This window comes from Plecotus auritus, assembly GCF_963455305.1.
Source record: "Plecotus auritus genome assembly, chromosome: 4".
NCBI lineage: Eukaryota > Metazoa > Chordata > Mammalia > Chiroptera > Vespertilionidae > Plecotus > Plecotus auritus.
Window position 1 is genome coordinate 151,621,701 of NC_137775.1, and position 14,656 is coordinate 151,636,356.

The 14,656-nt window shown below is 39.4% G+C and overlaps 1 protein-coding gene across 3 annotated transcripts in view; it reads left to right on the forward strand.

Moving 5' to 3' along the window:
* Positions 1 to 14,656, forward strand: part of DNAJC2 (DnaJ heat shock protein family (Hsp40) member C2) — a 32,980-nt gene continuing 18,324 nt past the window's right edge. For 2 of the 3 annotated variants that reach the window (XM_080665949.1, XM_080665950.1), the window contains exons 1-4: positions 1 to 272; positions 2,370 to 2,560; positions 7,286 to 7,361; positions 13,947 to 14,045. In XM_080665949.1, coding sequence (XP_080522075.1) covers positions 209 to 272; positions 2,370 to 2,560; positions 7,286 to 7,361; positions 13,947 to 14,045 — 430 coding nt within the window. In that variant the 5' untranslated portion in view covers positions 1 to 208. Of the gene's footprint in view, positions 273 to 2,319; positions 2,561 to 7,285; positions 7,362 to 13,946; positions 14,046 to 14,656 lie in introns of all 3 variants that reach the window. The other variant, XM_080665951.1, reaches the window with a different exon arrangement.

Below are 14,656 nucleotides of genomic sequence, written 5' to 3' on the forward strand. Positions count from 1 at the left end.
GCCGGCGGCGGGCTTGGGGGTCGAATGGCCCCAATACACATGAGAGATCCAACCCGGAAGTAATTACTGGTTGTCTCCAGGCACCGGTTCCTGGGCGTCGTGGAGCCAAGGCGCGAGGCTCGGACCGGGAGGTAGAACTGTGGAACGCTAAGCGCGCTCCGCCCGGGACCCGAGCCGCTGCGACCGCGGGGCTGGCCCCGGCGCCATCATGCTGCTCCTGCCGAGCGCTGCGGAGGGCCAGGGCACCGCCATCACCCACGCTCTGACCTCTGGTACGTGTCCACTCAACCCCGGCTCTGTCCCACCTCAGCACCCCGCCTCAGCCCTCGACTTCCGCGACCCCGAAATCTCTCAGCCCTGGCCCCTGGCGACTAGCTCCCGGACGTGTGGGGCCGTGACGAGCGCCTTTTTGCTCCCTGCTAGACAATCATCCTTCCCCAAACTGCGAGGAAGGGGGCGTCTCTTTTCTGCCCCTACAGATTTCTCTCTTCTCGCGGCCGCTGACTCATGGGTTGGGCCGAGCGGTTCGGGACCGAACCCTCCAGTACCCTGCTGCCCGCTGCGAGCTCCCCAGAGCGTGGGGTCGGACCAGACCCTTGCTGCCGGTGCTCGACACCCTTCTCCCTCTCTCCGTTTGCCCCACTTGGTTTTTTAAATGTCATAACTCAGACACTGGTCCACATGGTCAGTATAAAAAGACCGGACTGCTGGTAAGATCCGTGTAGAAAGACTCAGCGCGGTCCTGAAGTGAAACGTGCCCTGCTGCTGTGATAGCCCCGGACAGGCGTGTACATTGTAAACTCGAGCCCCCAGTTTCAGCCATCTGCATGAATCACTACAGCCGCTTGTAGACACGCTTGTTGAATGTGGTTTTGAACGTATATCACGGCACGTGTTGCATTCGTGCGCATAGAAGTGTCAGTGTATATCATGTTGAAACCAGAGGGAAAGGCTTGAAAGATAACGTTCCTAACCATTGCCGGTGTGGGCCAGTGGTTGGCGCCGCCTCCGGTAGCGGGAGGGAGGCCGAGGGTTCCATTCCCGTCAGAGCACCTACCTAGGGCGGCGCACAGGGGAAGGCAACGGATGGATGTTTCTTTCTTCCCTCTCTAAAATCAATGAGCATGTCCTCAGGTGGGGATTTAAAAAACAAACAAACATGGTAAGAAAATAAAGTCACACTACACAGATTATAGTTATATAGATATAGATAGATAAATACTGGTTTCAGAGAGGGAGCGAGAGAGAAACATCAGTGATGAGAGGGAATCATTGATCGGCTGCCTCCTGCACACCCCACACTGGGGATCAACCCCGCAACCTGGGCGTGTGCTCTGACTGGGAATTGAACCTTGCCCTCCTGTTGAACCTTGACCTCCTGGTTTGTAGGTCGAGGCTCAACCACTGAGCCACATGGGTAGGGCAGTACTTATTGAACATTACTGTTTGAATCCTCTCCTGTGTATGGTAGAGGAAATCTTAATTTCCACAACTAATTAAAATATAAAAAGTCAGTTATTTTTAGACAATTGTGGCTTTAGGTACAAGGGAATATTTACATCTGAGTTATTGATAACTGAACAAAGTAAAGCTTTTGCTTTCATATGGAATATGAAATTAGAATTAAGATGTTAACTTTTTCCCCTGACCTAAATAACATTTTTTGAAATGTCAATATACAAATTTACAGTGACTAATGTTGAAGCCTTACGAAGTGCTTCCACGGTTTGTCAGTCAGTCTTCCAAGGAATCATATGAGATAGATATTTGCTCCCGTTTTGAGTTGAAGACACCTCTGACTCATTTCACAAAGCCACTAATGGTGAGACCTCGACTAAACTCCAGCCTCTGATTTCGGGACAGAGCTTGTTCCACTATAGCAGTTGTTTTAATAAGTCCCCTTGGCTGCTGGACAAATCACTCCTAGTGAATTCTTAAAAAATTTTAAAGCTATTTGAATTCAGGGTTTTAAAATTAAGATACTTTTAGTTGCTTTTAGAAGGTTGTCTTGTTTTTGACAAGGCTAGCTCTTGATGATTATCATTTATTGCTTTATTACAATTATTGGTCTAAAAGTAAAAGTTTGCAACATTTCTCCCTGTTCCTCACCTTCCTCTCAGATCCCCAGAAAAGTGTTGGTTTATTGTTGACATTGATGAATGTGTTGTTTTCTCAGCTAATTGGAAGAGGTTTATTGAATACTCTAAATTTATTGCCAACCCTCAGGTTAACTGGATTATTGCAGCCATTTTCTTAGTTGATGGTTTTAAAATTATATTCTGATGCTATCATTGTTTTGATCTTATTGCCTTGAAACAGATTTATTCCATGCAATACATTGAAGCCTCTCTTAACACTTTCAATCACAGCCTCAAGACTCTGTCAAGTTGAACCTGTGGGAAGATGGTTTGAAGCTTTTGTTAAGAGGAGAAACAGAAATGCTTCTGCCTCTTTTCAGGAACTGGAGGATAAGAAAGAGTTATCAGAGGAATCAGAAGATGAAGAATTGCAGCTAGAAGAATTTCCCATGCTGAAAACACTTGATCCCAAGGACTGGAAGGTATTTAATAACTGAATCTTTTGTTCAGTCAGATGCTTTGTTAGACACAGGCCATTTTCTCATGAGTTCTCCATTAATAAACCATGTTTTAAGATGCTTCAATAAGACAACTATAGTTGAGCACCTTTTCATTGGTTAGCCTTAGTGGGATAGTACTAGCCATAGGATGCTCTTTCTGTTGAAGAAGTCTAGGAAGGCCTCACAGAGAAGGTAATGTTTGAGCTGGTCTTAAAAGGATGAGAGGCAGTTTGTGAAGCAAAGAAGGGAGAAAAGGTATTCTGGGCAGAAGGAATAGAGATGCAAAAACACAAAGGTGTAAAAGAATATGTACCACCTTTTTGGGATTAGGGTAAGGGTTGTTCTTGAGGGAAGGTGGTGAGAAATTCTGCCTAAAACAGACTCTAGATCAGTGGTCACCATCTTTTCAGACCTCACGGACCACCAGTGGTCCACGGACACTGATTGGCCACCGCTCCTCTAGATCAACCTCTGTAGTGTCCTTTTTATGCCATGCTAAGGAAGGAATTTTATTTCAGGGCAGTAGGAAGTCATTAAAAGTTTCTAAGCTAATTTTAAAAAAGTAATTCTCCTGGCAGCACAGAAAATTGCTTGAAAAGGGAGGGCAGGTCTGAAGGGGAAGTGAATAATTTGCTAGCATAGGCCTAATGCAATAATTTAAGCCTTCAAATGAATGCCTGATGCTTGAATTAAATTTGTGGCTGGGTTTTGAGGAAGAGGGGATAAATTTGGGGCGGAGGGGAGGTAGTCTTGAGAAGTTTTGACCTTGTCTGTGTGTTACAAGAAAAGGGAATGTATTCAGAAGACCTCTGTGCATTTGGGCTTGATACCAACACTGGGATGCAGGAAAAGGAAGTTTGTGGGGGGTGGTGTTTGTGTTCAAATTTGGTTATGTCAAAATTGAGGTTCTGGTAACATACTGGTGAAGTTGTCTATTAGGTGGTTAGAAATTGGTTTGTGACTCTGCAAAGAGGTTAGAGGCAAAAAGCATTTGCAAGTTGTTGGTACATAGGTGATAGTTGGGCTGTGGGAAATTGAATGACATCAGCCAAGGAGAAGAATGCAGACAAATAGGTATTATTGCTTAAATAGGTGCTAGTATAATACTTAAATGTACATACTTTGGAATTAGAGTGCCTGAATTCAAATCTGATTCTGCCCGTTTAGTGTGCTGGGACCTTGGGAAAGTTACCTGACATCTCTGCACCTCATTTCCCTTATTGGTACAATGATAATGTTAACAGCTCAAAGGATTAGAGTGAAGATTAGTGAAATGATGCAGGTAAGGCACTTAACTAGTGCTTGGACACAAGATAAATTCAAAACAAATAGTATATAATAAGAGTTCCTATCTCATTGATTGAAGTGAGTGTTAAATGAGGTAAGGCATATGTATAAAGCACTTAGAAAAGTATATAAGCACTCAGAAAGTGTGAATTGATCCTCCTGCTATCATCATCAATTTTAAATGAAAAGAAGAACATTGAGGAGCACAGCACCGATAGATATTTAAGGATGATTATAGGAGGAGAAACAGCAAAGGATACTAAAAAGAGTAAAAGAAGTAGAAGTAAGACAAAAAAAATTTGCTTAACAAAGTTTCATTAATCATCAGGCACTATACTCTTCCAAGAATTAAGGGAGGAGGAAGTCACAAGAAGAAAACACAATCACAGTGTCACTGCTTAGGAGAGAGGTCAATCGCATAACATAAAGATAAAAAGCCACTGGGTTTGGCAAACGAAGTTTAGGTGACCACAGTGAGAGCCATTCTAGTGAAATGATTGGGATAGCAAGAAATTGCAGTGGGTTGAAGAGTTATTAGGAGGTAATAAAGTGAGACCTTAAGTGTAAAATACTCTTTCAAAGCTGGGTTGTAAAGAAAATGAGAGAAAACAGTAACTTGAGGGAAAGGAAGGGTCAGGAGGACATAGAATTGGGGGGCAATAAGATAGACAAGAGTGAAAAGGAAGAAAGAATGGAGAAGATCTTTGGTATAGAAAAGAGTGGATGGCATCAGAGCAAGGTGGCGGAGTTCACACATTCTTTTAATTGTTTCATTCAACAAATAGGGATCAAGCACCTGCTGTGTGTTTCAGATACTTTTCTGGGTGCTAAAGATACTGTGCTGAATAAGATAGTTTTGCTCCTTCCACAAACCTTATATTCCAATGAGGAAACAGATAAGCAAGCAATCGGGAACATGGCCACTAAGTGCTGGGCAAAGAAGAACAGAGTGATAGATAGAGTGTTCAGATGACTGTCTTAGACTGAGAAAGTGGGGAAGGCCAGTGAACTGACATTTAAGATAAAAACTGGATGATTTGCAAAGATCAGGGAGAGTGGCATTCCATGCAGAGAGCTTGTGCTGAGGCAGAAAGAAGTTTGGAATGTTCGAGGAACTGAGAGAAGGCAAGTGGTTGGAACAGAGTGAATGAGGGAGGGGCGAGGAAGTCAGGAGTAGTGGTCCTCAGTGAAAAGCCATTGTAGAGTTTGAAGCACTGGCAATCTTTAAGAACTTAGGGGGATGGGGGAGGGACAGAAATGGAGAGACATGAACATTTACACGGTTCTTACCATATTCCAGCCCAGCATTCAATCAAGTCACCTAGGATCAAAGTATAGAGAGACCAAAAGAAACCTCAGGACTGAGCTTTGCAGGTCATTGATTAACTAGTAAAAATGACTGAAAAAGCTTTTGAAAGGTGGGAGGAAAATATAGTGGAGTCACAGAAACTAAAGGAAGATAATGTTTCAATAAAAAGAGTTGGTTGTGCTGCCAATGGGAGTTGAAGCCAAGTGAGGGCAGATAGGTGATCTTGGATTTGGTACCTGGAAATTGATATTGAAGAGAGCAATTTTGTAGCATCTGGGCTAGAAGTGGACAGAGCTGAACCAGACTGGAGTGGTTTGAAAATTAATGCTAGAGGAGACAGCTTCTTCAAGAAGTTTAGCTTTGCCCAGCCCATGTGGCTCAGTGGTTGAGCATTGACCTATGAACCAGGAGATCAGGCTCAATCCCCAGTGTGGGACGTGCAGGAGGCAGCCAATCAATGATTCCCTCATCATTGATGTTTCTCTCTCTCCCTTCCTCTCTGAAATCAATAAAAATATATTTTTTAAAAAAAGAAGTTTAACTTTGATAGGCAGCTGAAAAATAGGATGGTAGCTGGAAAAGGGGTCCGAGAAAGGTTTATTTATTTATTTATTTATTTATTTTTTTAATGTTTAAAGTATTACACATAGTAGTACATATATCTCCTTTTTTCCCCCATTGACCTTCCCCCAGCCTCCCCTACCCCCTGTCACATGCCCTCATCCCACCCCCGCAGTGTCTTGTGTCCATTGGTTGTGCTTATATGCAGGCATACAAGTCCTTTGATTGATCTCTTTCCCCCCCTCCCCAACACTCCCCAGCCTTCCCGCTGTAATTCGACCGTCTGTTCGATGCTTTACTGCCTCTGTATCTATCTTTTTGTTCATCAGGTTATAGTGTTCTTTATTTTCCATAAATGAGTGAGATCATGTGGTATTTTTCTTTCATTGCCTGGCTTATTTCACTTAGCATAATGCTCTCCAGTTCCATCCATGCTGCTGCAAATGGTATAATAGAGCATCTTTTTATACTGATGAAAATAACCCAGTTGAAATTAGGAGGTAGCTGAAAAATGCTAGTATTTGAGGAGCCTTGGAAAAGGTGATATTCAGAACCAAGATGAAGGAGTAATTTGTCTTGGTAGGACAGGCTTTCTCAATTATGAATAAAGGGAAAGGGGGAAAAAAATGTATGGATGCAGGTAGGACGGTAGAAAGAAGCTGGAATTTGAACAGTGTGATTTAAGTTTTTTAGTTAAGCAAGAGGCACGGACATTGATGAGAGGGTTGAGAAGGGTCTGTAAAGTTTAAAGAAAGACCAGAAGACAGAAGGTACTAGTATGTAATAGTAATCTTGAGTGGAAAGGTGAACTAACTGAAAAAGTATGGTTGCCAGGTCTAATAAAGGGGCCAATCCCTATGAAGTTTGCAATCCTGAGTTTGAAGGGAAACCAGTCAGCCCTATTTGACTTTTTTCTCCTATCTTATGCTCGTACTCCCCTTCCTTCCTACTCATTCTCCAATACTAGAGTTCTGTAAGGAGCCTTCACTCCAGTTGCTACCCCAACTTCTAAATTTGCAATGCTGTTAACCAAAGCAGAAATGAAAGCAGGTACTTCTATTGAGAGAAGCCTCATCCCTCGGTTTCTCAAAATTTCCATTTAACCTACCTTCTTTGGTCCCTGTGGCTCCTAGTTCTTGCCTATCACTGCCCTAGAGCTGCTGTAATGCTCTCTTCAGATCTGAAATCTTCCTGGCTATACTTTCATTTAAGAATGGCCATAGGCTATTAATAGATTTTAAGAGGAAAAGGGGTTCTATGGTCAAGTAAGTTTGGAAAATGCTGGTTTTTACAGATTTCTGTTTTCTTAATTGCAGAACTTCTCAGAGCCTTTATTAGGCTTATGTGCATCAAATCATCAAAAAGGCTATACAAGAGTCTGTCTGCATTTCCCAAACTTAAATGACCACAGAACCCATTTTATACAGAATGTCTCACTGGACTTCTATCATGGGAACATCTTTGGGAAGCACTGTTTCAGGGTGCCAAAATACAAGAGATAGTATATATTGCTTCATTTTAAACTTGACTCCCTTTTATGTCTTTATCAGAACCAAGATCATTATGCAGTACTTGGACTTGGCCATGTAAGATACAAAGCTACACAGAGACAGATCAAAGCAGCACGTAAGTATTTAGTTATTTTGAAATAATCAGATATCTGGTATAAGAAATGTTTTCCTTTTGAAAAGATGTGCAGGATCATAGTCTATAGCCATAACTCTAAATTGAACCGCATCTATCGTATGGTTATACCAATGCCTGACCACACTCTCCTTTACCTCCAAAACCAGGAAAAAAGCAATCAGTCTCATGAGTGGCCTTTCTCATTACGAATAAGAAATCACGGTTGTATGTGTGTGTGTTTGTAACAGGATAAAGAACATACTTCAGCCCAGCCGGTGCTGCTCAGTGGTTGAGCATCAACCCATGAACCAGGAAGTCACGGTTCGATTCCTGGTCAGGGCACATACCCAGGTTTTGGATTCAACCGGCAGTTGGGGCATGTGTAAGAGGCAACTGGTGGCCTTAGCCGGTTTGGCTCGGTGGATAGAGCGTCGGCCTGTGGACTGAAGGGTCCCAGGTTCGACTCTGGTCAAGGGCACATGCCTGGGTTGCAGGTTCGATCCCCAGTGGGGGGCATGCAGGAGGCAGCCAATCAATGATTCTCTCTCATCATTTATGTTTCTATCCCTCTCTCCCTCTTCCTTCCTCTCTGAAATCAGTAAAAATGTATTTTTTTTTTAAAAAAAAGAGGCAACTGGTGGATGGATCTCTCTCTCTCTTTCTCTCTGTGTCTATCTCTCTCTGTCTCTCTCCCCCTCCATCTCTCCCCATCTCCCTCACACCTCCTTCCTCTTTCTAAAATCAAAAAGAAAAAATAATTTGACCAAAATCAAATAGTTCTTTCCTTTGTACCATGTACTGCTTCTAAATCACTCTACAAAAAACAGTAATAGTAGAAATTAGGAATGTAACTTGACTCATTAAAAAAAATTTCTTAAAAAAATACTTCACTTGTATTTAGTAGAAGCTGCCTTGTTACTTAGATTTTTTTTTTTTTTTTTAATGTTGTTTTGTGGTCACACCTTTGTTGATACCAACCTTTCTCTTCTGTGCAAAAAAGAGTTATTCAATGTTTCATTATTATTTTCATTGACAAGGTTAAAAATTTGGGGTCGGGAGGGCGGTTGTTGGGAAGCCAGTCTTCATATGCCTTACAAAACATCATCCCCTTATTGCTTCTAAATGTCCTGTCTTTTCCATTCCTGTGGACATAATTCCCTGTACAGCATTTGGTTCAACTAACTAGTAAAGTTTCATGGAAGAGGTGAAGGTGATTAGTTTTCTGTGTTTTATCTTAGAAGAATGTTCCGCCCTCCACTCTAGAGAATGGATGTTGAGGTTAGAGGAGAAGATTGTGGCCATAGGGAAAAGGAATAGGGAGTCAAGGCCAGTCAAGAAGAGAGAATGTTGTGTGTATAGGAAAATGGCTGAAGGAGTCCTATCACATGTTGAAAAATGCTAGTTGATAAACTCAAAATTTTCTCTATTAATGGAAATCACAGAAAATATTCTTTAAGAAGATAAAGGAATTTATGAGATTACTTTAGACCTATTATTGAATTTCTTTAAAAGCTGACATGTTTTTAGACTAAGCATATGTTAATACACATGAATAGTCGTAAAATACATAAGTGCCAGGAAAATTAATTTTCCATGGAAAAGTATTTGCAAAGTCTTACTGTATTAAATAATAGCATACAAATACCAAATATATCTTCATACATATGAATTTGTGTGATTTAGAACTATGAAAATAGTTGGTGTTTTTAGGTGAAAGAATTATTCCTTTCTCTAAATATAAAAAAAAAGTAAAGTATGTTGTAAAAGGAACATCCATTTGCTTCTGTTAAGTTCGTTCTTTTTATTGGCTAATATACATTTTTTAATTCTGTAGCCAAAAGTTTTACAACCCCAGTGCACAGGTTATTAACATTAAGTGGAATTATAATTCATTCTCTGGTTGAATATTCTTATTGTTTATTCAGAAGGAAACTGTTGCTCTCTTTCCTCTATAACTATAAAATAAACAGTTGCTACATACTGCTTTCTGAAAACTTGTCCAGAAGTGAAAATTCCAACTTAGTGTTTTCAGATCTATATTATTAATTAGTACAAACAAACCTAATCAGAATGAGAGTCTGATAGCATTTGAAAGCCTTAGAGTTCTTGCATCGCACTGCAAACACAAAAGAGTTTTATTTCTGTTTAATGTATTTTAATTGCTACAATGAAAATTAAGAAGTCAATTAAGGGTGAATAAAGTTAGTGGTCTATTTTTCCTTTGCATTTCTGAAAAGAATAAATTACTAGAAAAGTTGAATAATGATAGGTTAAGAGAAAGTATTTGAATACTAAAGGTGATATTTCAATTGCTTATATAATTTTCTCCTTGAAGTAAAATTGCCATTCTGGTAAATGATGTATGTAGGTTTGATATTCTTTGAATGGAAATAAAGTCTTTGGTAATTTGAATTTTTTGAATTTAATACTTTTAGCTTAAAATATTCCTGATATTTTAAACTGGAAACTTTCACATTAAACTTCTGTAAAATTAAAAATCATATTGGAGGCTTTTTATGATAACAGTATGAATGTACAATAAAGGCCCCTCTGTGCCCTGGCCGGTGTTGCTCGATGGTAGAGCATCATCCGCTCATGCACTGAAATGTGGAGGGTTCAATTTCCCGTCAAGGGTACATACCTGGGTTGCAGGTTCAATCCCCAGTCCTGGTTGGGGCACGTGCAGGAGGCAATCAATTGATGTGTTTCTCTCACATAGATGTTTTTCTTTCTCCCTTCCACTCTTTCTAAAAATCAGTGGAAAAAATATCCTCAGGTGAGGAGTAACAATAAAAAAAAGCCTCTTTGCTAATGTATCCTCAGAACACCCCAGAAACTGTCTTTGGTTGGGGGAAAGGAAGAAAAGAAGTCTTTGAAATTTCAGATAACAGCTGCTCTCAAATTACTTTGTTTCTTTTTCAAACCAATAATGTTCTTGGTCATTTTTACCTTATTTTTAATACCAGGTTTCATCCTTTGCCTGCTCAGGGACAGCATATAGGACAATCTCAGGACCCCCTCATGTGCATGGACAACTAAAGATAATATAGAAAAGTCAATGAAGAAAAAAAAATAGTGCAGCACAAGAGAAGACTATCCAACAAAAACTTGAGACATCATCTCTCTCAGGCTTTGTCGTCAGGTTCAAAAGAAAACTTAAATCATGTTGGCAGTGTAATGTGAAGACACTGCTTTGGGGGCAGTGTAGACATTGCAGGAGGAAAATAGGGGAGAAATAAGTAGAATTGCCTGGAAACAACATGAAAGCAGAGTTTAGAATTACAAAAGCTGACATACAACTAGAAAATGCAGTAAAGCAGAGCACAACCTTGAGGAATGTTCCCAAGATTCGGTGAGGAAGAATAGAGAGATGCCAGATTTCCCTACGGAAGAAAGCAGAATAAATGTAACAAACAGTAATTAATTGCAAATAAGAAAACTTACCTATTTACAAAAAGATATGTCTTGAAATTGAGAGAAAATATTTGTAGTCATATAACAGGTTTCACTACTCAGCACACACTTAAAATTCAAAAGGGAACAGTGTTTAAATTAGGCCTGAGCTCTCCAGTGGTGTGACTTAGTGGTTGAGCATTGACCTATGAACCAGGGGGTCACGGTTTAATTCCCCCAGGAGGCAGCTGATCAGTGATTCCCTCTCATCATTGATGTTTCTCTCTCTCTCTCTCTCTCCATCTCCCTTCCTCTCTGAAATCAATAAAAATTAAAAAAAAAAACACAGGCCTAAGCTGTATAGAGTATGTTTTTCCAGCAGGAGTGGAAGAGCACTGCAAAGAGAAGCTCATGGCTTTCCCTCAGGCCCTGGCAGTGGAAGTAGCCTGTGCGCAATTTCTGCAGTGCCAGCCCTGGTGCGATCATCACACCGCCAAACTGTCCAGAAGGACATATTATTCCTGACTGCGTGGCCTCCAAGCCTAATCGTCTGGCTCTGAGTTTTGTGAACTGTCTAATAACCTTTAATAAATTCTTTTTCTGCTTAAACCAGTTAAAAGGTGAAAATGCCTCTTCTTGAGTGTTAATGGAAACACTAATATACCTGACTGTAAGAAAAATCTTGGAGCTCAAGAAAAACAATAATGTTTATGTCAGTTTCTTGCATTATATGTAGAAATATGCCCATGAAAATATTTGTACAAAACTGCACAGCAAATTTATTCACAATATCCCAAAATTGGAAAGCACCTAAATGTTCACCAACAGAATATATATATATATATATAAAAGCCTAAGCGACTGTTACGACCGTCGACTGAATGACCATTTGACTGGTCACTATGATGTGCATTGACCACCAGGGGACTGCCCCCTGGTGGTCAGTGTGCTCCCACAGCCAACCTCCCACAGCTGGCCAACCTCCCGCAATCCCTCCCCCTAGCCAGCTGGCCCCCATCAGCTCCTATGGGGACTGGGTGAGATGGCCCTGATCGCCAGCCAGGCCAAGGGACCCCACCCGTGGACAAATTTGTGCACCAGGCCTCTGGTATATTAATATAACTAAATTTGTTTATAGCTTAGATAATATTATGTGATTTTTTAAAGTAGATATCCATGCCTTTTTGATAAATAGAACCTGGAAAATAAATGCAGTTAATTCCCTACTTTGAAAAGTATTTCAGAACATATTACCATTAAAATTTATGGGGGGAGCTAACATACCCATTATTTTTTATGCTTTGTTGTGAGTGTGGGTCAGTGAGTTAGATATTAAATAACAGAACTATTCGAAAAAGGGAAGAAATATATTTTTGTAGGTAATATAAGATCTACCTAGGAAAGCGAAGAGAGTTGTGTCAAGTGGCTAGATGCAGGAAAAATATGCAAAAATAATATGCCGTTTTGAGAATTTATCAAGTTCTCAAATAATGGTCATTTTAAAGTAAATCCTGAGGCAAGGGTAGGTAATCAGAAACATACCCTGGTAAAATTTACTATGGGATGAGGACTTTGAAAAAATGACAAGTTTAGATATTTGCTTGACTATATTAAAATTCCAAAAATACTTAAAGATTTTTTTTAATTTTCAGTTCTAATCATACAAACTATTAATGAAATTAGAAACATATATCAGGCTTTTGGAGAATGAAGGGCCTTCTAGGTTTGAAAGAAATTTCTTCTGGAAGAAATTATAAAGGAAATAATCAGTAAATATAAATATAAATAATTGAGTGTTTTTTATTTATTTTTAATATATTTCTTTATTGATTTCAGAGAGGAAGGGAGAGGGAGAGAGAGAGAGAGAGCGAGAGAGAGAGAAACATCAATGATGAGAATCATTGATCAGTTGCCTCCAGCACGTCCCCCACTGGGGATCGAGCCCGCAACCCAGGCATGTGCCCTTGGCCGGAATTGAACCCGGGACCCTTCACTCCGCAGGCCAATGCTCTATCCACTGAGCCAAACCAGCTAGGGCTGTTTTTTAAAAATGTAAGCTCAATTCCAGCAGCTGGGAAAGCATTAGTATCAAGCATGAAGGACTGAGAGGCACCATACAATCAATCACAGGCTGAGGCGTCAGGCTCCCTGGTTTGGAGCCCGAGTTGGACAGGACTTGGGACAGGTTACAACGGTTGGTTACTTAATCTCTCTATGCCTCATTTTCCTCATCTGTAAAATGGATAAAATAAGAGTATATTCCTTATGGGGTGATTGAAAAGATTAACTGATAAATTATGCCTGGTACATATTAAATGCTCAATAGATGTTAACAGCTAGCTATTATTGTAAAGTGAGTCACACAGACTCAGAAGAAAAACTGACTTTTCCTTCCTCCATAGATAAAGGATGAAAGATAGAAACAAAAAAAGAATTGTTGAATACAAGTGATAATCAAAGTCTTAAATAATTGCATCCAGTGCTGGTGAGGCTGTGGTGCATAGGATGTTACCTAGAATGAAGTGGTATAACTTTAGAAGGAAACTTGTTTATACATTTTCGTTTTTTTTTTTTTTTTTTTGGTTTATTTTTGGATCTGTTTATACATTTTCAATCACTAATTTCACTTCTGTAAATGTGTCCTAAAAAGAAAACTTCTTAGTATCAAAAAATACTTCCCTAAAAAATTATTAAAATAGGGATTTTTTTTTTATAATAGAGAAAAATTTGAAACAATCTAAATATCCGTAAGTAAAGAAATAGTTAAACAAATTATGGTAAATTTACTTGAATGTTGTACTAAGCACTAGCAATCATTTAAAAAATTTTTGAAGTTTTTAACAACATGGAAAATGCAAATGCTCTAATGTTAAGTTAGAAAAAAGCAGAATATAAACTGATATATATGATACAATTATGCCTAAAATTTTTGAAGCATATGCTTAAGGGAAAAAAGTCTGTGTGGAAATACACTAAAAGGTGAATAGTAATTGTGGTTAGGTTCTGGCACTTTGGCCACTTCTTACAATGATTCTTGTTTCTCTAATTACCACATTTAATAAGCTTATGTTTTACCATCGGCAAAATATTTTTAAATTAGCATTATGATTTTAGAAACACTATTTAGCTCATCTTTATTCTTAGTTTTGATGTCTAAAGTAACAAATTATCTAAATCTGGCTTATTTTGTAGATAAAGCAATGGTTTTAAAACATCACCCAGACAAACGGAAAGCAGCTGGTGAACCAATAAAAGAAGGAGATAATGACTACTTCACTTGCATAACTAAAGGTAAGGAAATATTTTAGAGTCAGGAATTTCTAATAGTGATGATTACTCATTTTCAGTTACATGTGGTTATTTTTGGTAATTTTCCCCGGAACCTCACTACACAAAGTGAGGTTCTCTCAACCAGCAGCATCAGCAACACCTGACAGCTTTTCAGAAATGCAGCTCAGGCCCACCCCAGACCTACTGAATCAGAATCTGTATTTTAATGAGATCACCAGGTGATTCATTTAAGAACCTCATCCTAGGGTGAATTCATACCTGTTACATCTAATGATGAGAATACTAAAATCCTTCTCATTTCAGATACTTTATGGGACTAAACTGTTCCTCAGACGTTTTGCTAATTTATATTAAGAAGTTGTTTGTATCCTAATATAGGACCCACAAATGTTCATTGGTAATTACATAACCATGTCCTTGTTAAGCAGATTAATATAGGTGCCACCATTTCTAAATGTTTCCTTAAATGTGATTTTACATTTTGATGCTAATTTTTAAAAAATTGTAGCACACCTTTTAAATGCATTCTTATTGGCCCACTTTTACACAATGCTTAAGATGCCTGAGATCTTTTGATTGTTCACAACCTGGGGAATCTAAGTTAATTTTCT